Genomic DNA, 25,341 nt, shown 5'->3' on the forward strand with positions numbered 1-25,341 from the left:
CTACTATTGAGGTTCCTATTCACTCTAGGAAAAGTAAAAATAAACTTTACACTATAAAATCTTAAATATACATACTAACCTCATGCTGCAATTCTTTTATTAAAATTCAATTCCGAAGTGCCTCGAAATAATTAAAATGTGTTTTCGAACAAACGTTTCGTCCGAAAACTAAAAATGAGTTTATTGCTTCATAAAATCTTAAATATTCATCTGAGTCTAATGGTGTAGATTGTCCCTCATTCTGATACTTCTAACTATCTCAAATAAATAAAATCGTATTTTTGGCCTCATAGTAAGTGATAACACTATCTATGCTGACAGACCAAAACCTACACGATTGGTCGATTTGTGAAAACTTTTAGATTTTCGTGAGATTCATGAAACCTAAAGAAATCCATTTCTAGAATTTCTGGCTAGCTGTGACACATTTTCTGCTCAAGCTCTCTCCGTTGCTCCCTTACTCAAAAGTTCATTTTCATTAAAGACTTTCTCTCAATTTCTAGAGCTAAACTACACAAACACACTTAGAATTACATCATCACACCAAGAACCTCTCAGCTTTGATCGGTTCTTGGATCATATGTGATGTGTTGCATATGGGTATGAAAATGAATGTGTTTCATGTAGAAGAGTCTCGATTGAGTCCTATAAGGTCTTGGGCATGGTCCCTATGGATGAATAAGGTTTAACTTAGTAGTTACTAGGTTTAGAAGTAAAAGGATAGACCATTGAGATTTTCGGATTTGGGTCCTTATGGGACTCCAAGGAATGACTCATGTTTAATTTGAAGCCGTAAGGGTCCTTAGTATTTTTGTGTAAGATGGCTAAGGAAGCAAAGAATTTAAGGTAAAAATGGAAAGGGCAGAAGTTAAGTGGTGCTAAGTTAAATACTGAAGGGTAGTGTAATTTTGGCCTTCAACAAGAGCTTGATTACAAAGTCAAAAATCCTAGTTAACCTCAATTTGTCATGTACACTTTCTTCAGTAATTGAGAAGCAATGCTATGGGCTAACTAAACCATACTATTTCACAGACAACAATCCAAACAAATCTTCAGTAACACCAGCATCTTCGTGTAAGTTATTCTACGACCATTCTTATGAATGTCTGGTTTACGATTGTAAGTTACGCAAAATGCTCAACATTTATATGTATTCTTGCCTTATTTAGATTAAAAAAAGATCATCTTTAATTAAAGCTATCGATTAGTTAAATTTACACAACATTTATATGTATTCTTGCCTTATTTGAGATGTTCTAGGTTTCTTAGATAAACCCTAGCTGAGCTTCTTAACATTTCAACAATCTGTTTAAATAAAATGGTTTAGATAGTTTCATATATGAAATTGGTTGAAATATAAAAACACGAAGAATTTTGTAAAACTAATTATCGATGTTTTTATTATATCCTAGCCATTTGTTTTTAAAATAATATTTAGAATTTCAATAACATTATATTGAAATTATCAAGAAATAATAAATAATAAATAATATAAAATACATCTAATTGAATCCAATCATATTTCAACGTATTATTTGAAAATTCCTAGAAATTATTTAAGTGCGAGCCATATTAATTTCATGGAGACATTCAAGTGACTCAAAGTGGGAACTGGGAACGACATAGATCAAATGATTTTCATGAATTGATGTCAGAGAAAATGGAAAAAATAACATGCACAAATTGGAAATATAATTAAGGATTTTTTTGCTTCTTTAGTTTTCAATTTTATTATTCACTTCTTCATTGGTTTTATAGGTTTATATATTTAGTTTTCTAGAATTAGATCTTCAATAACCAATCTGATGAAATGGTGATCATGTAGCATGCCACGTTGCTAAAATAGAATAATAAAAATAGTTTAGAAACTTAACAAAATATTTAGAAAAATGAAAAAAATACTTTAAAGTATTCTATTTAAAAATGTAAAAATATTTTTTTTAAGGAAACTTCAATTCATTGAACTCAAACAATACATCACTTGTCAATAGAGATGATAGGAAGAACCTCAATAGGTCCCTCCTCCATTTATATATGCTCAAAATCTAAAGACAATGCCAGTTTTGCAGCTGCATGAGCAGCTTGATTTCATTCTCTACCAATGAATGAGAGCAGCCAACTTAGACATGAATGATTGATTCCTCCTCTTTGTTGCAGATTGGACAAATTGAATTCTCCACAGTCTATTTCTTAAACATATTACCTTTGGTAGGTAAGATGTCATGGAGAGCTTTCCACACTAGTTGTTTGACCTTACTTGTGCCTACTAAGTTCCATAGTTTCCTCCATTGTTCCTCATCCTGGACACCGCATGAGGACTTCCCACCCATTTGTTTTTTATTCACCAAATCAACATAATAAACACTTTTCACAGAGAAAACCCCCTTCTCTGATAAACTCCATATAATTTTATCTTCAGATCCCCTTGCATTAATAGGTATGCTGCAAATACTGTGAGTCTTTTCTGAACTAAAAACTGCATCAATCACCTCTTTTTTCCAAGTTTTGTTCTCCTCATCAATTAAAACATCCATTGTGGCATTAGACTCAAGCTTGTTAATGGGAGTTTGGATCTCATAAATAGAGGTATTAGGCACCCATTTGTCCCTCCAAACTCTAAGGCTCAGTTTGGATACACAATCATCTCATCTCATCTCAATTATTACAACTTTCTCAAATTCCCATACAAATATAATAAACAATTCAACTTTTTCAAATCTCAAAATAAAAATAATACTAAAAAATATATTCTAACAATATTTTATTCAACTACTATTCAAAACATCTAAAAAACAATTAAGATTATGAAATACACTCATAGTATAGGTTGAAATAGCTTGCAATACACTCTTGATGAGTATTTCTTTCCCTGCCGAGGATAACAGATTTGTCTTTCAGCTGTTTATTCTTTTCCAAATCTTATATTTGATCCCTCTGAATGTATTGTACCTAGACCTTCCTACCACAGTAGGTAAGCCCAAATACTTATTGTAGTTGTCACAAGTAACCCCTTCAGCATGTTGAGAGAAATAAACATTAAGCTAAAGAGAATAGAGGTCTACTGTTTATTAAGGGTCTGTCCCGAGGCATCTTCATATTGCTTTAGAATATGAAGGATATTAAACCATTCATCTTGTTTTGATCTGCAAAATAGAACACAATCATCAGCAAATAAAATGTGGTTGATCCTTATGCCATCCCTTGAGACTGCAACTCCTTTTGTAAGTCCCCTTAACTCAACTTGTTGTAGCAAGACACTAAGCCCCTCATCACATACCAAAAATAGAAAAAGGAATAAAAGATCCCTTTGTCTCAACCCTCTTGAAGGCAAGATAACATCACCTGGGACCCCATTCACTACCACTAAATAATTGACATATTTAACACATTCATCAACAACTTTATCTACCTCCCACCAAAACTCAGCTTCTCTAACATAGCCTCCAAAAAATCTCATTCCACCATGTCATAATTCTTAGACATATCTAATTTGACAGCCATACTACCTTCTCTTCCCTTCTGCCTTGAGTCCATAGTATGGAGAAGTTATAGGCTACCATGATATTGTCTGTAATCAACCTACCAGGAATGAAAGCACATTGGTTCGAAGAAATTATGGTAGCCATGCAACCCTCTTCCTTGCTCTAACTAGCCTCATACTTGAAATGAAATAGACTCTTTACATCATAGCCCCTCCCATGCACACACTCAAGAAGGATAAGCCTGTGATTTGAGCATAGAGCAGTCAAGTTTCTACTCTAATTTCAGAAAGAGGTGTAAAAATAAAAATTTTGAACGCAAGAAACAAGACAAATAAAACATGAAGCACAAAAGTAGAAAAACAAAAGGAATATAATTCTAATAATCCATAAGAGTTATAACTTGGGGAGTCGAGAATCGAGACCATCCCTTTGGTATGTGGTGGGAGAAGAGATCTCATACTTCCATTTTTATTCTATAGTATATTTATATATAATTTAAGGTTTTTATTTTAATTTTTTGGTATTTTTTTGGTATTATTTATTTTTAGTTCTTTTATTTGCAAGTTCTGTGTGTAGAACTTGCCATCTACATCCACATCCACATCTACATCCACATTCATGTCACTCGGCTTGATTTTGAACAAATTTCACAACCGAACCAGTATACGCTGGTTTTGAAAATTTAAGAACCGATATGAACCAATTCATCATTGAAATCGAAACTTTTGATTTTTTCAATTTCGGTCCAGTTCAGTTCGACTTTTCTGATTTACCGTTTACACATGTGACACTACATTAATTTAGTATTATAATTTTTTCAGCATTAAATTAAATTTTTAAATTTAGTATTTATTATTAATATTTACTAATTCATTAATGTCTAATTATACTAGTATAGTATAAGTAGTGTATAACTTATTAGTGAGATTAACTTATTAGTTATAAGATTAATAGACATAAATAATAAAATTAAAATTTCATGTTAAACTAATTAATAATTAGCATATAATATATATAATATAATATAAATATATATATGTACTGGTCTGGTTTAATTCAAACCGATTTTCAAAATATAAAAACTGGTATCGAACCCACAGGTTCGGTCGATTTTTCAATTTTTTTTAACACTCATATTTGTAAGATTCAAATTTAAAATCTATCTTCCGAATTAAATCATTTCATATAAACATTTTACCAGATATATTATCCACAACAGTTTATAAATAAGTTTTTTTTTTAATTTTTTTTAATTTTTTTTCCATACCTCTATCCATTCTCATTTTATTTTTAAACCTAACCTGGCAATTAAACCTAAATCCTAATAGGCAGAGTGTCTCAGCCCACTACAATTGAAAAGGTGAGGAGCAAGCAAGCTCATTTTGTCATTTTCTATACGTTAATCCTACACCTAGTGGCAAGATAGGATTTGTAAGTAGAAATGGTTCTGCTCGGATTTGAACAAATTTCAGAATATATACTGGTTTTGAAATAAAAGAAATGATACGAACCCATTAATTATCCAAATCATAACTTTTGATTTTTTTGATTTTAGTCCAGTTCAGTTCAATTTTTCTAATTTATTATTTATACGTGTGACACTACATTAGTTTATTATTATAATTTTTTCAACATTAAATTTAATTTTTAAAATTTTGTATTTATTATTAATAATTACTAATTCATTAATGTCTAATTATATTAGTATAGTATAAGTAGTGTCTAACTTATTAATGAGATAAACTTATTAGTTATACGATTAATAGACATAAATAATAAAATTATAAAAAATTAAATTTAACATATAATATACATAATAATATAAAAATTATATATACAATAAAAAATTAATATATATATATATATATAATGGTCCAGTTTGATTCAAACTAATTTTCAAAATATACAAATCGGTACCAAAACCACCGGTTCGGTCGATTTTTCAATTTTTTTTAATACCTATATTTGTAAGACTCAAAATTTAAAATATATCTTTTAAATTAAATTATGCCAAGTATTTTGCCAGATATATTATCTACGACATCTTATAAATAAAATTTTCATTTTATTTTGTTTATTTTCCATATCATTAGGCATTAACCATGCTCATTTTATTTTTAAACCTAACGTTGCTATTAAACCTAAATGGGTAAGGGTGTCTCAGCCCACTACAATTGAAACGGTGAGGAGCAAGCAAGCTCATTTTGATACGTTAATCCTGCACCGAGTCCTATTGAGAGTCTGCTGCAAAACCCTAAAACCTCGAACGTCCTCTGCGCATGAATCCTAAATCGACCAGTACCCTTCCGATTCTCCTGCAAAAGGAGAGCTATGAGCACCTATTGTTCATCCGAATCCCAAGATAATGAATATAATTGAGGGTGTTATTAGTGTTCACTTCATTTTCTTAGCAACAATGCGACTTTACCTGCGCGGTCTCTTCCACGTTGGTCGTAGAGCCTCTTGCCGTGTAAGCCCTCTCTCTCCGAACACCCTGAACTCCATTAACCCATTTTTCAATACTATCACTGTTTCTTCATCGCATGGTTCTTTCCTTGATTGCCCTTTGATTTGGTTCACCAGCTTCCTCTGCATAATCAGATACCCTTTTGTCAGCAAATCTAGCCCCAACAGTATTTGCGATGATATTAGTAAAGAATCAATTTGTAATATTATTCAAATTATTCAGCAAGAGCCGTGGGATGACAATAGGATTATCGGTTTATTTGACTCGGCGCTGGCGCCCATATGGATGTCTAGGGTTTTGGTGGAATTGAAAGGGGATCCAAAGTTAGCTTTGCGGTTCTTCAAATGGACAGGAAGCCGAATCGGGTTTTGCCACACAACGGAGTCCTATTGTATTTTGATTCATATGTTGTTTTACGCGAGAATGTACTTCGACACTCATAGGATTATTAGAGAGTTAGTTTTGTTGAAGTGGGTTTTGCCAGGTTGCCATGTGTTTGACGTATTGTGGTCGACAAGGGGTGTTTGTGTTCCAGGGTTTGGTGTGTTTGATGCTTTATTTAGTGTTCTGACTGGGCTAGGAATGCTGGAGGAAGCGAGCGAGTGTTTTTTGAGGATGGAGAAGTACAGGGTTTTGCCAAAAGCTCGGTCTTGTAATGAACTTTTGCATAGGCTTTCAAAGTCAGGGAAGAGAGAATTGTCGAGGAAGTTTTTTGAAGATATGGTTGAGGCTGGAATTAGCCCTTCGGTTTTCACTTATAATATAATGATAGACTATATGTGCAAAGGAGGAGATTTGGGAGCCGCTAGAAGCTTGTTCGAAAAAATGAAACAAACTGGCCTTATGCCCGATGTTGTCACATATAATTCTCTTATTGATGGACATGGAAAGTTTGGGTTCTTGGATGAATCAGCTAGTATATTTGAAGAAATGAAGGATGCAGGTTGTGAACCTGATGTAATAACGTATAATGCTTTAATTAATTCTTTCTGTAAATTTGAAAGAATGCCTCAAGCTTTTGAGTTTCTTCATGAGATGAAGATCAATGGGGTGGTACTGAATGTTGTAACTTATAGCACATTAATCGATGCATTTTGTAAGGAAGGGATGATGCAAGAGGCAATTAAATTTTTTGTTTACATGAGACGTGTTGGTCTTCTGCCGAATGAATTTACTTACACTTCTCTGATTGATGCAAGTTGTAAATTAGGCAATCTAAATGATGCTTTGAAACTGGCTAATGAGATGCTGCAGGCAGGAGTTAACTTGAATATTGTCACCTACACAGCTCTAGTGGATGGTCTTTGTGAAGGTGGGAGGATAAAGGAAGCAGAAGAAGTTTTTCAGGCAATGCTGAAAGCTGGAGTAATTCCTAACCAGAAAACTTATACTGCCCTTGTCCATGGGTATATTAAGGCTAGTAAAATTGAGAGTGCTATGGATATGTTGACAGAAATGAAGGAGAAGAGCATCATACCCGATATAGTGCTGTATGGGACCATCATTTGGTGCCTGTGCAGCCAAAATAAGCTTGAAGAATCTAAGCTTTTAATCAGGGAAATGAGTGCTTGTGGTGTAAGTGCAAATCAGTTTATATACACAACCCTTATGGATGCTTATTTCAAGGCAGGAAAAACTGCAGAGGCTCTCAATCTGCTACAGGAGTTACTGGACTTGAATATTGAGGTCAGTGTTGTTACTTATTGTGCACTAATTGATGGTTTGTGCAAAATGGGATTGGTTGAAGAGGCAATCAAGCATTTTAATAGCATGAACGACATTGGTATGAAACCTAATGTTGCAGTTTATACAGCATTAATTGATGGTCTTTGTAAAAATAATAGTATTGAAGCAGCCAAGAAGCTGTTTGATGAAATGCTGGACAAGGGTGTGATTCCTGATAGAAGTTCTTACACTGCTTTAATTGATGGGAACTTAAAGCATGGGAATCTTCAGGAAGCTTTGAATTTGCGAGATATAATGATTGATTTGGGTATGGAGTTTGATCTGCCGGCATATACTTCTTTGATTTGGGGTTTTTCTCGGTGTGGCGAGGTGCAACGAGCAAAGGAGCTGTTTGATGAGATGATTCAGAGGGGTATCCATCCCGATGAGATTCTGTGTATATGTCTATTGAGGAAGTATTATGAGCTGGGAAAAGTGGATGAAGCCATTGAATTGCAAAATGTGATGGTCAAAAAGTGTCTAATTACTTGCAGTGATGATCTCGCAGTTCCTACTTTACAAACTTGAGAGAGAAATATATTTCCAGCCTTAGTTCGACGGAGCTGTGTTCAGTGTTTGGATCAGAAACACAACACAGTTTACCTTTCCTAAGTGGGAATATGAGAACCCACGGTATCCACGGTATACATAATTCCTCACTTGTTTCTGACTGGATGGAATGATGTTGCGAAGTGATGTTTGATGGTTCATGATTAGATAAATAGGATGGTGCTGATACTTATTGGCATTCTGTTCAAAGTTCTATGTGGTCTTATCATGCAAATTTTGCTACCATATGGGTTTTAGTTTAAAGTTCGCAGGCGATCTTCAGCAGAGAAATCAGATGATGTTATTCTAGTTCAATTACATTAAATTCTTGCTCAAGGTGAGTGATTGTATTTTTCTAAATCATTACAGAGGGAAAAAAAGGAGAAGTAAGCATGCGGCTAACATATATTGTAACCTTTTAATTTTGTAATTACAAATTAAACCAAAATTGGTTGTAACACCTTCGTGCATTTTCTCTTTCAACTCTTCAATCAAATTATTTCCTGGTGTTACTGTCACTATTAGTTGTGGCTGTTGGGTGGCTACTGAAGTGTGTGATTGGAAGCTTTTAGTTATCTGAAATGGGTGTGGCGAGGTTTCTACTTGATTTTATCATGAGATGTAGTTAATGGATTCAGATAACTGAAAATTTAATTTAATTTGTAGTTTCCTGGAGTATATATGATGTCAGAAAATGCTCTTGGTAAATAGTTTCGGCTTTTATTTTATAGTATTTTTTTTTTCCAGGCAAAGTCCCATGTCAATGTCATAATGCTAACATTGGCATCCTGCAGGACATTCGTGCCAACTTTGAACACCTACAGTTATCTTTGTTGTGCGGTATCATAGCCTTGAGGTGGTTGCCCAATTGCATGACAAGCATCAACAGAAAGAGTAAGTGTTGCAGTTAATCTTATTGCCTTTTAAAGAATTTAGTTGGTCAAATAAGTGCCACTTATGCAACAATGAGCCCTAACACGACTATCAATAATCTCTTATATGGTCTAAACAATACCACTGTGCACTAAATCATGGTTCCTTTTTTTCCTTTTCGGCACAGTGACTAAGATGCGGAATTGAGTGGATGAAGATTATATGCATAAGCCCCAAGCTCAACCCCAAAGGAATTTCTTTTATGCTTGTGTAATGCTCTGGAATTTCAAGTGGCACAACAACATAGATTTATATATTTTTGGGAAAGCATGCCATACACACCCATGTGGTTTGGTCTTTTGAGACCCCATTTTCAAAAAGTGAGCATTTAAGACCTTAGTTTTGGAACTGTTGAAATTTAAAAGCCTTTTTGTAGTTTTTTAACAAAAGAAAAGGGGGGGGGGGGGGGGGGGGGCAGGTGAGATCCCCACGATGGGCGGTAGGCCAATGGCCCCTTGCGGTTTACGGGTGGGGAGAGATAATCCTGCTGGGTGGGTTGATGGGTGGTGGGAGATCCTTCTGTGCCAGCTGCCCACCATGAACGGTTGAGTATCCATTTCTTTTTGGAAGGTATAAACTTAATTTCCATTCTTTTTTGTTGAAGTACTACTAGAATCCTTTGAAAGCAAAAATTCTGTCTCAGATGTTCGCTTTTGGAACTACAGTCTCAAAAATGCCAGACCACCACAATGGGCGTGTGGAATATCTTCCCTATGCTTTTTGAACATGTGCCAGTCGTTTACTTGTGACCTTGTGTTAAATAAGTTTTGGTATTCTTTGTACTTGTCTACAAAAGCTATCATTGATGGCAAATCTCAAATGCACTTTGTTTTTGGTGCTAATCAAAACAACCATGATATGCTGCTTTAAAGACCAAGTGTTTCGCGGTGGGTATGTGAGACTGCTATTTATTTATTGAGCTTTGTTTTGCACGCCTTATAGCATCACTTTTTTATTATATTCCAGCTATATGGATATGGTTGGTGGGTGAATGAGGAGTGATAGCATGCCAAATTCTACTGGTAAAAATTGGAGTTCTGCGTCTTGGTAAGATAGCAGCTGTTAGGATTAAATTCCTCTTGGATGAATGCTGTTAGCTGGTTAGTTATATGATTAAATTCCTCTTCATTTTATTGAATGAGTGGTGTAGGGTGAAAAGAGTCAAAGTCGAACCAGTTATCTCCACTTCAAGAGTAGTGTTCCCTGCCTCCTGCGCTAGTGTGGCTTTTGAAGGAGAATATGGAATGAGTCACTGCTGTCATCACGATGCAAGTTGGTGTTGGAAAGTTTTTTGCTTGAATGGACTGTTAAATAAGGAAGGGGAAAGCTCGATTGTAATTATTCGAGTGTTAGCAAGGGCTGCTAGCATTCCCATTGGAATTTCTGTGAGAAGACTTGGTTTGACAGAAATGCAAGTGACTACTCAGGCCACTTTCACAATAAGGAGATGATATTCTCAGAAGCTGTGAGAAGCTTACCTGCTGTTGAAATTCCAATAGGAAGTCTTTGAACTTTGGATTCTTGGTCTTGTTCTCAGTCTTTAACTATTAGATGGTTCTATGTTTTATAATCGAGGTAAAGATTGCAGCAGTCGCTGCTTGTTTATGTGTGGGGTAGATGCACTTGACATATCTTAAAGCACCATTTCTTTTGACTCGGTATGGTTTGTACATTGCCTTCCTTAATGAGAAGGAATTGACTGCGTCTGTTGAATGGATGGAATTATTTGGCAAGTTCGTAGATTTCAACGAGTGGTCAGATGATTATTAATTGGGGAAATTTCTGCAACCAGTTCTGAATGTATATAAAAAAAAGGTTGGTCTTTCTTTGATCTAGTTGATGCGGGAAGCTCAGTCATGGTGATCCTTGTTCATTGGTACTATTCAACTGTTTATTTTTTAATCATTTTTGTTGAATCCACCTTTGAATTTGTGATAACATGGAGAAGTATGGAGTACGCTCCACTGTGTACTCCATTCATACACACTACAACCCATCACTACTATGGCATACCTCCCATATGATGCGTCACTCCACCATATGGAACTTCCTTCACACACGCTATGCCTCACAGAGTACACTCCACGTGTATTCTTTCCATTCCACCTTATGCCAGAAGAGTACACTTTAAAGTGTACTCTCTTCCCAATCCATACGATGCCACATCATCACTACAACACATACTTCACAACTACACTTCACAGCACAATTCACAACACTACACATCATACAACACAGATACGCCCAACACTTCACTACTTGACACATCACAATTACTAACAACACAGTCTACAACCTAACCAATCAACTAACATAAATAACAAGGGATAGAGGGTTATACCATCGTTGAGATTGACTCGTGCATTGTTTGCTGACCGTCACGGTTGATGACGTCGGAAGGGTCGTACGTGGCGGCTAACCCACGTACAGTGGTTGTTTGGGTCCTTAAAGATGGCTATGGGTGTGGATCTATGCATAGGAGGGTTGGGTCGTGGGAATAGCTAGGTGTGGTCTTGGAAGGGCTCATGGTGGCCTTGTGGTGGCGGTGAGGGGAGGAACACGGCGGATCTGTCCCTGTACAGTGCACCTGGGAGGTGAGGGTTCGTGTGAAGCTAGGGGCGACTAGAGACTACGGCTGGCCATGGAAGGGCTTGGGAGGTGCTGTGGAGGGGCATGGTGGCGACGGAGTGGCGGCACGATGGCTAGAGGCGGCAGATCTAGCTGTGAGGTGGAGGAACACCAGTGAGAGAGTGAGAGAGCGTGCGGGAGGAGAGAGGCTCAGCTAGGCATGGGGTGGCTAGGGGAGGTCGCCGATGAGGGAGGAGGCTTCTGGTGGTGGTGTGATGGTCGTGGGAGGCGAGCTCGACTGTGGGTATGGTGAACCCATGTGTTGAGGTTGCGTGCATGCGATCTAGGGAGGAGCTAAGGCGGCTGGGTCAAGGGAGGAGGAAGGGGGTGGTCAGGGGAGACCTGTGGTGGTGCTCGGTGGAGTTGGAGGCTGACAATGGCAGTGCTACGGCGGTGCAAAGTGAGGAACTCGAGAGGAGAGAGGGGCTCGCGTGGGAGAAGAGAAAGCTGCCGTGCGGGACTTCGATGGTGGGGGATGCTCACCAGTGTGAGGGGAGGCCGGTGAGGTGGTTGGTGTCGCCACATGGTGGCGCATGGCAGCACTAGGGGCTGAAGAAGGAGATCGGGTGAGGGGGTGGGGGTTTCCGTCAGGCTCAAGGGGAGAGGGAGGAGAGAGAGAGGGAAGGGAAAAGTGAGGGAGAAAGAGAGAGGGTCTGGGTTTTAATCCTAACCCTTTATCTTGGGATCTTCAAAACGATCTAACGGTGGAGGATTAAAACACTGATTTGAAAATGATAAATATTAACTTAATTAAAAGCACTAAGAGGAATTAAGGTAGAATATTATTTAAACTAAACTTTAGTTTATAAATAATATTCCTTCATCATTAATAAAATGATGAAGTCTTATTTAATATCTTTAAAAGAATAAAACCATTTAATTAATTAGACTTTTCAACATAATTTAAATCTTATAACATTTAAAATAGTTGGAATCATTTTAATAAAATGATATTAAAATGATTTCCAACAATTATAATATTTTTGGAACTCTTCAAAAATATTATAATTGTCTTATTTAAAATCATGCTTAGTTCAATAACAATGGAAATACCCCATATAAATATCTTCAGTGCATTTAAACATTGAACGTACTTTAGAAATCACATAATATCTTTAGGAACACGGCATTGAGATTTGCACACATAACGAGGCTTGCAGTAGCTGGAGAGAAGGGGCAGACTGTTACATAATTTTCATCCTCAAAATTTACTTACGTTAGAAAGAAGGAGCGGAGTGTTATATTTTTCTAGTGCATTTAAATACTGGGCATACTTTGGAAATCACATAATATCTTTAGGAACATGCCATCGAGGTTCGGCATGCATAATGAGGCTTGCAGTCGTTGGAAAGAAGGGATAGGCTGTTACATAATTTCCATCCTAGGAATTTGCTTACGCCAGAGAGAAGGAGCGGGGTGTTACACATACTCAGACTGAGAGTTTCGGTAGAAAGAAGTATATACTAGTCATCATGGATGACTACTCAAGATATACATGGATCATTTTGTTGAGAGACAAAACAGAATCATTTGATCTTACAAAGAAACTGTTCAGCGACTACAAACAGAGAAGAATTCCTCTATCTCTCGTATTCGTAGTAATCATGGGAAAGAATTTGAAAATACTAATTTTTCTTCTTTGTATGATGAACTGGGATACATCAGGAGTTCTTAGCCCCAATCACCTCACAACAAAACGGACTTGTGGAGAAGAAAAATAGAGCAATACAAGAGATGGCTCACACCACGCTGAGTAACAAAAAGTTGGCGTTATACGTCTAGGGAGAAGCTATCAACACTACTAGACACATCTTGAACCATGTAGTCTTTCGTCCAGACACCAAACTCACTCCCTATGAGTTATGGAATGGAAAGAAACTCACGGTAAAGTACTTTAAGGTGTTTGGGAGTACTTGCTACATTCTAAGAGACAAAGAAAATGCCCACAAATTCTATAGCAAGAGTGATAAAGGAATATTTCTTGGATATTAATCAAATAGCAAAGCTTACAGAGTATACAATCTACGGACTAAAACAGTGATGGAGTCAATCAACGTAGTTGTGGATGAGAACTCTAAGGAGATGACCAAGAAGGAACTTGACAGCCTTATTGGGAAGGCTGAAGAAGACTTAACCGATCCAAAGGACACAGATCCAGCGGAACTTGCTACGCCAAGCTCAGCATCACCCCATGAAAAAGAGCCCTCTACTAGGATCAACCACAATCATCCAAAGGAGAACATCCTTGGAGAATTGGATAAATGTATGAGATTAAGAAAACGTGTTTAAAATCAAATCTCATATGTTTGCTATTTGTCTCCGGTTGAACCTAAAAAGGTGGAAGGAGACCTACAAGATGAAAGCTGGGTCAAAGCCATGCATGAGGAATTGTACTAGTTCACTAGAAATCAAGTATGAGAGCTAGTTCCAAGACCTAAAGATCACAACATCATTGGAACAAAGTGGATATTCAAAAAAAAGTCAGACAAACATGGAATCATTGTTTGAAACAAGGCCAGACTGGTAGCACAAGGATACACCCAAGTTGAAGGAATTGATTTTGACGAGACTTTTGCACCAGTAGCTTGTTTGGAATCTGTTCACATATTGCAAGCAATTGCAAGCCATTTAAATTTTAAGGTCTATCAAATGGATGTCAAAAGTGCCGTTTTAAATGACATACTCAACGAAGAAATATATGTAGAACAACCAAAGAGATTTTCTAATCACTTGTTTCCTGACCATCTTTTCATATTGAAGAAAGCTCTTTATGGATTGAAGCAAGCACCTCGAGCATGGTATGAGAGACTAACGAAATACTTGATTGAAAATAACTTTGTAAGAGGTCAAGCTGATCGAACACTTTTTCAAAGAAAATCTGGTAAGCATCTACTTATTGCTCAAATTTATGTAGATGACATTGTGTTCGGTTCCACTCTTGACAAACTCTCACATGACTCTTCCAAAGAAATGAAAAATGAGTTTGAAATGAGTATGATTAGAGAATTAAATTTCTTCACTGGGATTCAAATTAAACAAACTGAAGGAGGGATTTTTATTTTGCAATCTAAATATACTAAAGATCTTGTTTAGAGATTTGACATGGAAGGGAAGACACATGCTCGCACTCCAATGAGCACCTCGGTTAAAATATGTTCGGATTCTACAAATAAAAGCATTGATCCTACTCTGTATAGAAGCATGATAGGAAGTCTTCTTTACATTACTGCTAGCAGACTTGACATTGCTTTTAGTGTAGGTGTTTGTGCACGATTTTAGGCTAATCCTAAAGAATCACACCTCACAACAGTAAAAAGAATCTAGAAATACCTGAGTGCTATTGTTGACTATGGCATATGGTATTCAAAAGATTCAAATCTGAGTCTGGTTGGCTATTCTGATGCTAACTAGGCTGGTAATGCTGACGATAGAAAAAGCACCACAAGTGGTTGTTTTTATGTCGGTAGCAATCTGGTAGCATGGATGAGCAAGAATCAAAACTCCATCTCTTTGTCCACTGCTGAAGCTGAATACATTGCGGCTGGCAGTTGTTGCACTCAACTTCTTTGGATGAAAAAGATGCTTGATGACTATGGGTTCTTTCAAGATACTATGACTGTCTACTGTGACAATTCAAGTGCAATTAGTATCTCGAAAAACCCTTTGCAACACTCAAGAACCAAGCACATAGATATAAGACATCACTTTATAAGAGACTTGGTTGAAACAAAGGCAGTGTCTCTGGAACACATTAATACCGAACACCAACTGGCCGATTTGTTCACTAAACCATGGTTTAAGGTTTGAATTTCTAAGGAAGGCCATTGGTGTTTGTGACATGCCCTATTTTTGTTTTTTTTTAATAAATAAATAAGGCTTTGTGTTTTGCTGTTTTTTTTTTTTTAAACATTTCATGTTGCTATCATTTTGCAAGGTACAAGCTTTATGAGTATACTGGGTCTTTGAGCTTTGTGACTCCACCAATTCATTTTGTTGGGATCAAGGTAGATCTTGTCTGGTATGAGTTTTTTACTTTTGATGCACAACTCTTAAGGAAGACCACACAAGGATTTTATTCTCTGCACTATGAGGAACTTAATTTGACCTCCTAACAATTTAGTGACAACAAGCGTATACTCATACAATGCCCAAAGAAGGAGGGAGTCTATGCCTTAAATTGACTAAAACTAGTTGAAGCTAGTACCAAATCGAAAAAGGTCTCCTTTTGCCATGCATTAAGGTCGATTTTTATGGAAAAAGTCAGGCGTTCAAAAGTCATTAAGGAAAAAGACGAACACTCATGCATGGATCTAAACTCTAAAAAGTCCTTATAGAAAAAATTGTTGTCTCAATCATTATGGAAAAAGATGAGCAATACAAACTAGACATATAGAGTGAATATGGCTTTGTGCTTGGAGGGAGTTGCTTTTTCAGGTGTCTAGGCCCTAGCATAAAGTTTGACTTTCAAGGAAAGTTCACCCCTATTGGAGCAAACTTGAAAAAAATTATAAAAGAAAGGGGGGTACAGAAAAGAAAGAAAAATAATAAAAAGATTTTGGAAAGATTTTTTCCTCACTCACACACACACAAATTCTTGGCAAGTCATAAATTAAGAAAAATGCTCAATTGTGAAGACTGACCAATAAGAAATACTTCTCCTAAATAAGTGGAAAAGTGTTGAGTGTAGCAAAACTTGGACAAGAAAATTACTCAAAAAGGCACAAGCTTTGTGAATGAAAAATACATAATATTTTTTGCTTTTCTTGTTCTTTAAAATTGTTTTCTTCTTACGTAAGCTTCTCTCTTTCTTACGTAAGACTCCTCCTTTCTGACGTAAGCAAATTTCGATGACAGAATTATACAACAGTCTGCCATTCTTTCTGGTGACTGCAAGCATCGTCATGTGTGCCGAACCATGACGACGTGCCTCTCGAGATATTAGGTGACTTCTAAGGTACGCCTAGTGTTTCAAATGTACTAGAAATATTTATATGAGGTATTTCCAGTATCGTTGAGTTAAACTTGTTTTTAAATGAGACAATTATAATATTTTGAAGAGCTCCAAAATATTATAATTGTCGGAGATAATTTTAATATTAATTATTAAAATGATTCCCTTTATTTGAAATATTAAGAGATTTAAATTATGTTGAAAGTTTTAATTAATTTAATGGTTTCATCCTTTTAAAGATATTAAATAAGACTTCATCATTTATTAATGATGAAGAAATATTATTTTATAAACTAAAGTTAGTTTAAAATAATATTTACCTTAATTCCTTTAAGTGCTTTTAATTAAGTTAACGTTTACGCATTTTCAAATCAGTATTTTAATATCTCAACGTTAGATCGTTTTGAGGACCCCAAGACGAAGGGACTGGATTAAGTACCCAGACCCTCTCTCTTTCTCCCTCACTTTTCCCCAGTCCTCTCTCTCTCCTCCCTCTCCCCAGCGTACGCGATACGCGGCTCCCCCTACGCCCGAACTGCTCCATGCCTCAGCCCAGAGCCGCCGTGCGTCGGCAGCTCTCACTGCCGGCACCGTTGGTCTCCTCTCCCTTCGGCGAGTCCATCCACGGCAGCCCCTCCCTCTCACGCTCTCTCTTCCTCTCTCTTGGAAGTGTAATGCCCGAATGGGCATGATGCCCAATCCGCCGCCGTGTGCCACCCAAAGGCGTCACCACCGCCACCAATTTCTCCATTTCCCTCTCACCGTCACAACAGCCTCCCCTCTCACCGGAGAACCCCTCCCATGGAACCCAAGCCACGGGAAGTCCCCATTTCCCCTCCGTCGCACGTGCACACGATACCCATTTATAGGTTTTGCACGGCTTCAAGCTACCGACGCTGCTAGCGCCGCCGTGCGCGACTCCCACGGCCACCTGGCACCACCATGGACCTTTCCTCCCCTTCCCCTTCCTCCTCCACATGAACCATGGCCAGTAGCTTCTCTCTCACCCATGGCCTCCCTCTCCCTCACACGCACGGGTTGCACGCCGTGCATTGCTACCCACGGTGGGTAACCACCGTCATCAGCCTCCTTAGGCCACCACCAAGCTATATCAACCACCCACGGCCCCGATCCATCACCCATGCGTGCACACTCTCTCTCACTCTCCCACGGCCTTTCACCCACTGTGCGGCCAGATCCGCCGCCGTGAGCCACCATGGTGCGACCACGAGTTCCACCGTACCTCCTTTAGCCAAGCCCTAGGTCCAAACCACCACTTTACGTGATGGGTAATCACTGCACGTGATGGACAGTCACTGTACACGGCTAGAGCCGCCATGTTATGCCCTTCACCACCATCACGAGGCCATCACGAGCCCTTCCAAGACCACACTTAGCTATCCAAACGCCCAAACAGTCAACGTACGTGGGTTTACCGCCATATACGACCCTTCCAACGTCATCGACGGTGACGGTCAACGGGCAACGCACGAGTTATCACGTCGATGGTATAACTCTCTATCCCTTTTAATTATGTTAGATATTGATTAGTTGATTAGGTTGTGGACTGTGCTGTTAGTATTAGGGGGATGACTGGGTTGTATTGAGATGCGCTATGTAGTGCACTGTGAAATGTTGGGCATATCCGTGTAGTGTGGTGATGTGATGTGCTGTGTATATGAAGTGTTGGGTATATTGTGTAGTGCTGTGTATGTGTGAAGTGTTGTGGACTCTGCTATGTAATGCAGTTGTGGAGTTTGTGTTGTAATGATGGCGTGGTTGTGCTATGCGGTGTAATTGTGGGGCATGTGCTGTATGGATGTCGTGGCATGTGGAGTGGGAACAGTACACGCTAAGTGTACTTTGTGTGTGGCGTAGTGTGGGATAAAGCGTATGTGGAGTGGGAATAGTACACGCTGACTGTACTCTGTGTGTGGTGTAGTGTGAGATAAGGAGAGTATATGTAGAGTATACTCTCCTGGCGTATGTGGAGTGGGAATAGTACACGCTGAGTGTACTCTGTGTGTGGTGTAGTGTGAGATAAGGAGAGTATATATAAAATATACCCTCTTGGCGTATTGTGGAACGGGATGAGTACACGTGAAGTGTACTCCATATGGTGGAGTAATGCACCATGTGGCAGATATGCCATAATGGTGATGTGGCGTGGTGTGTATGAATGGAGTACATGTAGAGTGTACTCTATGTGATGGAGTAATGCACCATATGGCATGTACGCCATAATGGCGATGTGGCGTGGTGTGTATGAAGGGAGTACATGTGGAATGTACTCCATATGGTGGAATAATGCACCATGTGGCGGATATGCCATAATGGTGATGTGGCGTGATGGGTATGAAGGGAGTACTTGTGGAATGTACTCAATATTGTGGATTGATGCACCATATGGCGAGTATGTCATAAGGGTGATGTGACGTAGTGCATGTAAATGGAGTATGTGAAGGGAGTTGTACTCCATATGGTGGAGTAATGCACCATGTGGCGGATATGCCATAATGGTGATGTGGAGTGACGTGTATGAAGGGAGTACACATGGGGTGTACTCTATGTGGTGGAGTGATACATCGTATGGCGGGTATGCCATATTGATGATGGGTTGTAGCGGGTATGAAGGGAGTACATGTGGAATGTACTCCATGTAATGGAGTGACGCACTATACGGCGGGTATGCCGTAGTGGTGATGTAGCGTAGCGTGTATGAATGGAGTACACGAGGAGTGTACTCCATGTGGTAGAGTGATGCATCGTATGGCGGATATGCCATATTGATGATAGGTTGTAGCGTGTGGAAAGGGAGTATACGTGGAGTGTACTCCACGAGGCAGCGACACTCCGTGTGTCGTGTCGTAAAGATAAGGATGATTGTGCAGTTGATGGGCGTGGAACGAGATAAGTAGTGTCGGGAATTGTGGAACAGTGTCCCAAAGTAGTTATGGTGCAGTCTGTAGTCTGAGGTGACAAGTGTCACTGTAATTGACTTACGGCTAGAAATATGGGTGTAGTAGCAGAATAAGTGTAAGAGTGCGCAGCGGAAGCATGACTGGGCAACGTTACGAAGTGAAGTGGTTACTGACAATCGTGCTTGCAAGGGGTGAGAAGTTAGTATAGAAATGGTGTAGCAGGATCGTGACGAGATGTCACGATGTGGCAGGAGTACGTGAGGAACCGTACTCGTGATAAGTTAATGAGTTGATGTAACAATGATGTAGCGGGATGTCAGGTGACGTGACAAGGTCACAATGTAGCTTGAGAGTAGTCTCGAGCTATGTGACGTGACGCAAGGCGTAGTTTTGAGCGAAGTCTTGTTGCGTTAAGTGTTGGGATGAACTGTAAGGAGGAACGGCTAGCATGAAGAGTCGTGCTGGCCGGGTTAAGAGAATGTTGGTAACAAAATATGGCCCTCATCCCTAAGAGTAGGTGATCGACATGTTATATGTTGATCTTAGGTGATAAAGGGGTAAGGTACATGTGTAATTTGGTGAGACACGTGTACCAGACGGATTCACCATATGTAATGAGTAATCTGTCTACAATAGAGTTACGCAGTGATTAAGCCTCAGAGTTGGCTTAGAGCCGTGTGGCTTATATGGATGGGAATGAGGATTAGTATGGGCTAAGATGTATAGAGGTAGTGACGGGTGTATTGTCTAGGATTGGGATGCGTGACTTAGTTGGTCTGAGTCATGCATCAAGATGAGTTCAATAAGGAGAATAAGACGAATGTCTTAGTGTCTTAATTCTAAGGTGAATCATGGATTCACTTTAGTGAATGAGCACTCGAGGCAAGACGTTGAGTTGAAAGATGCGGTGACCGCAATGGGTCCCCGAAGGTTTTAACGTAGTAAAGGGCACGTAAGTGCATGGGATAGAAGGAGTGTTTCAAGTATAGTGTAGTTCTATTTATAGTTAAGTTGCTTATGTACTAGATAGAGAAGGACGTTAAGGTGATGTATGCATGTAGGTTGCCAGCTGACACGCGCATGAATGGACTGCATGGTATGAAAGTAGCATAGAGTCCAGGTAAGTGTTACGTTCATGCCCTTCTGGAGTTTTCTAGAAATTACGAAAAGAAAACGAAAAGCTCTCTCTTTAAGAAAATGTTCATGAAAGAAGATGCCATGCTTTCAAACGTATATGTACGTATGGCCCTTCGATGAAAGTCCATTTTTACGCACCCAAAGTTATTAATTGTACGCATGTGAATGGATGACTATAAGATGTATCTATTGTATGTATTTTCAAAGAAACGAACTGATGTAAATGCACGAAAGACGAACTTGAGCCGACGCCTTCGTGGATCCGACGGACCGATGCCAAAGCGAGCGCCATGAGGTGATGCTCCGCAAAGGCCAACGTCTAAGGTGATGCTTGCGGATGCCGCGAAAGGCGAAGTTTGAGCCCGTGCTTTATGTTTTATGGACGGTGCGAACCGATACTTTTGTGAAGGCCGCGAGGTGATGCTCGTGGACGTCATGAAAGAGGACGTTCGAGCCCATGCTCACGAAACGATGTTTTCTCACGAAAAGAAATGTTTTCTCATGTTAAATGAAAGAAAGAACTGAATGAAAACTCCAGCTCTTTAGAGCTGGCATGAATGAATGAATGAAAGAATGCATGAAATGTATGAAGATACGTAACGACCACATGAATGAATGAAAGGGTACCAATGAATGGGCAGATTGCAATGCCAGGTAAGTAGTACTGGTAGTGCACCCAATGCTGCCCCTATGAAAAGAGATTCCCAACCTGTGGCCACGGGCTGAATCCAGGTCAAAGGGCCGCTAACCCTGACACACGGGGGGTAACAGTGTGTACCGGCCTATGAAAGTGAAAAGAAAGAATGTATGTATGTACGTATGTACGCATGCACGAACGCACTTTAAGAAATGAAGGCACTGACGGGTGAAAGGTTTTACGAAAAGAAAGGAAAACCCCATCTAGTGACGTTTTCAAACAAACACACGTATGCACGCATGCATGTATGTATAGTATGTACGAATGATGAATGCATGAATGAAAACCTACGTTGTTATATTTTAACTGCATGAAGTAATGCTTACGAGTCTTCGACTCATTTTAGTTTTTATGCATGTCCCTCCCCCCATAGGGAAGAAAATGAAGCACGGGACGGACACAGCCCATGGGAAAGAGCACGGAAGTCTAGGCACGAGACTCAAATGTAAGAGAGGCATTTTATTATTAAAAAAAAATGATATTTTCCGATGTAAACCTCTTTTATTGTAAAAGCATATTTTTATTTTATAAACGTAGAGTCTTGCACCCTGGGAAGAAGCAAAAAGTTTTAAATCGGATGGTAATTCCCGTCGTCCTTTCTCAAAATATTTTATAAAAAGACCCACCACAAGGACGGATGTTACATTGGGACTTGAAAATCCTTTTGAAAGGGTTAAATAAAGCTTTGAAAAGAGCATTTGTGTTGGGGTCTTGTTGTAGAAGGTAATGAGCAAAGGCTGCATGTGAGTCTGTTTGGCTATTTTCTAAATGTTGTCCTCGTCCACCCTGTGTTGCGTTGGTCCTGTGCTTAGGTCTAGATATTTTTGTCGCCTGGTAAAAATCGCTGAACATGTATGTGATTTTTGGATAACCTTCTAGAAACACGAGTGTGATTGAATTAATTTTTTTGGAATTATCTACACTGTGTTGGCCCTGTCCAACCAATAGCTTGAGAGAGAAATGAATCTGCTTATGTTGTTACTTTGTGTATTTCTCATGCTTAGAAAGAATTTTTTTTTGCAGATGAATACAAGTTGATTGCAAAGAAAACAAAGTTTGATAGCAAAGCACCTCCAGTAACTTCCTCCAATGAGGGACAATCTGATTCTCATGTGAAAACTCCAAAGAACACTCCACAAAAATTCAAGACGGTAGATAAAGGATCTGTTCCTTCTAAAGGAGTGAGGAGTACATTAAAGCCTTCTACTTCTACCAAAGGATCAAAACCACCAAAGTTTGTTAGTGAGGAAGCAGAAATAGCCTACAAGAATGTGTTCTTCAAGAGGAATGTTCTTGGAGAATGAGAGGTAACTCTAAGTGATGTGAATGACCCTACTTTTGAATTTATTACTCACATATTTGCTGACAGAGTATGGGAAAAAATTATTGAGGGAGCTCCTACCCCCTATATTGAAATTGTGAGAGAATTTTATGCCAATTCTTTACTGAGTGTGGACAATAATTTTATTACATCCACTGTTAGGGGTGTTGACATGATCATAACTCTTGAGACTATTAGAGAGTTCTATGAACTCCCTAGTGTGGGAAACCCAGGTTATCCATACAAGGGCATGGGGACCCCATCAAAAGCCTAAATGAAAGATTTGTTTGCTGGGTCTAACACACCAGTATGGCCCCCAAAGATTCGTAGACTCTCTATGAAGTCAATGCTACCTGAATATAGGTTCCTTGTCGAAGTTGTATTGATAAATCTTTGGCCCATCACTAGGCATACCATGCTGACAATTGAAAAAACCCAGTTTATGTATGGTCTAGTTAAAGATGTACCCATAGATTCCCTCACTTATTATTGATGTAATTTCTAAGGCCAAGGCTGACATGACAGACAAGGAAAATCTGCCATTTGGAGATCTCATCACGAAATTGACTAGAATTGCTAAAGTTCCTTTAAGGAGCACAGAGGCTATAGTAAAGATGTACGAGAAGATTTCCTCTAAAACAATCACCAAGTCAAAAGCTGTAGTTAGTGGAAAGAAAAGAAGTCATGCTGAGGCATCCACATCTTCCCATCCTGCCCCAGGACAATCCACCGTAGTGATTGAACAACTTCAGATTTTGCCGTCAAAATTTGATTCTTTTGTGGATAAGTGGGAAGAAAAAGTTGGAAAAATGGAACAAGTGCTAGCAGACCTACAGGATGAGTCAGAGAAGGTAAATAATAGGCTACAACAAGTTGTTATGGATGTGGATAAGATTTTGAAGACAGTAAATCCACCTGAAGAAGAAGAAAAATCAGACTCTGGCTGATGCTGACAACACATAGGGGTGATGGGATGAGTTTGTCAACAGAGGGAGCTACAGGATAGTGCAGACAGAATGCATATACCACCACCACCTTTTAGTATTATTTTTGAAGTTTTTTCTTTTTTTTCATATTGAACAATGATTTGCCTTTCTTATTTTGATTTCACTTGCTACATTAAATTGATATGTATGTGGTTAAGTTAAGACTCATTATGATACTTCAAACATTTTGCCTATGATGAATTGTTTTTTTTTTTTTTTTTTTTAATGAAGTATAACTTCCTATATGAGATGCTGGTGGTTTGGTTAGTTGTTTTGCAAGATTAAATCACATTCATCCAATATATGTTTTTGTCATCAATCAGCCAAAGGTGGAGATTGTAAATGTAATTTATGTTTGGCTAGGATTAGATGAGGCTGTATCTAAATTAGAATTATGGATGAATGTAAGTTTAAATAGGACTCTAGGAGTGCATCCGATAAAGATAACTATTTGAATAGAAGATATCCGATTAAGATAAGTGTTTGAATTGTAACTCTTATCAAATCTTTTTTATATTATAAGATAAGAGTCTACAAGAGTCTTATGCATGTGTCGAGTCTAAGAGTCAGTTGAAGAGATAAATATGCAAGCTGTATTGAAGAAGTTGGAGCTAATTTGAACTCGATGTAATCCAGAAGAAGTGATCTAGTACGAGATGTTCGCAAATAGTTAGCAATGTATTTGACTGAGATTCTGGATAAACCTGTCAGCATAATCCTTCTCCAAATCAATAACAACATTGTCTATTTATAGAGAAGTCAGCTGAGGGTTTTAAAGAACACTTGAACATCACATTTTCATAAGAGTTGAGAGCTTGAAGATCTTGGTAGAATTTCAAGAGATCGTGCAAGAGAAAATTCTTGAGAGAAGGATTTTTCAAAAAGCTTAGTCGTGGGATTGAGTGAGAGCATACTCCAAGGGGGAGTTGCCGTGTTCAAGTTCAACCACTAGAGGTTCCAGTAGGGAAGACAAATATTAGAGAGTGTTAGAAGTTCTAACTACCTACTGCGGTAGAAGACAAGCGGGTCACGAGTCTTGGGTAAACGTGTCTAGTTACAAAGGTTTTGTAAATGTTTTATTTGTAATACTCTCAATCGTTAAAATTGGCTTTCCTGGGTTTGGTTGTACCATAAGGTTTTACCTTTGAGGAGTTCTTCAAAGGGTTTCCCTTCCTAACCAAATTATTATGTTAATGCTTTTAATATTTTATATTGGTTACTAATCCATGCTAATAGCTTTTGTTTAGCATTAACGTGCATAATTAGGGGTACTTGGGTAATTTCAATTTTATAGAATGTCAAGGTTTCTTATGGACTTGTGCTAAGTCCAACATTGATGTGTATTAGATTAAACTGGACTATAAGAGGAGTCCTGATAAGGTACTGATTCTTTTGACGGATTATATCACTTATCAAATAATAATAATAATAATAATAATAATACATTCTCAGTTTGTGACAATGCTATGTATATGTAAAGGAGTTTTTTAAGCTTTAAGATTCAATAGTTGTCATACGATTGTGTAAGTTATTTTGCAAAATCT

General features: G+C 38.4%; 1 protein-coding gene across 5 annotated transcripts; it reads left to right on the forward strand.

Annotated features, from left to right (window-relative positions):
* The first annotated feature begins 5,606 nt into the window (after positions 1-5,606).
* LOC121255927 (putative pentatricopeptide repeat-containing protein At2g02150) lies at positions 5,607-11,095 on the forward strand. Of its 5 annotated transcripts, none has more exons than XM_041156487.1 (4): positions 5,607-8,307; positions 9,018-9,117; positions 9,284-9,476; positions 10,123-10,261. In XM_041156487.1, exon 1 carries the CDS (start codon positions 5,848-5,850, stop codon positions 8,200-8,202), a length of 2,355 nt encoding a protein of 784 aa, XP_041012421.1. In that variant the 5' UTR covers positions 5,607-5,847; the 3' UTR covers positions 8,203-8,307; positions 9,018-9,117; positions 9,284-9,476; positions 10,123-10,261. The 5 variants fall into 5 exon arrangements, 3 of the variants coding, with proteins under 3 accessions (XP_041012421.1, XP_041012420.1, XP_041012419.1); XM_041156486.1 differs by lacking the exon at positions 10,123-10,261 and adding an exon at positions 8,890-8,926 and having other exon boundaries at positions 9,284-10,091; XR_005938881.1 differs by having other exon boundaries at positions 5,612-5,952; positions 10,123-11,095.
* Positions 11,096-25,341: the final 14,246 nt, after the last annotated feature.

The sequence above is a fragment of the Juglans microcarpa x Juglans regia genome, chromosome 3D (genome assembly GCF_004785595.1).
Source record: "Juglans microcarpa x Juglans regia isolate MS1-56 chromosome 3D, Jm3101_v1.0, whole genome shotgun sequence".
NCBI classification, from domain to species: Eukaryota; Viridiplantae; Streptophyta; class Magnoliopsida; order Fagales; family Juglandaceae; genus Juglans; species Juglans microcarpa x Juglans regia.

Excerpts from the sequence above, each read along its gene's own strand:
- LOC121255927 (XM_041156487.1), top strand. The coding sequence starts at position 5,848 with ATGAATATAATTGAGGGTGTTATTAGTGTTCACTTCATTTTCTTAGCA.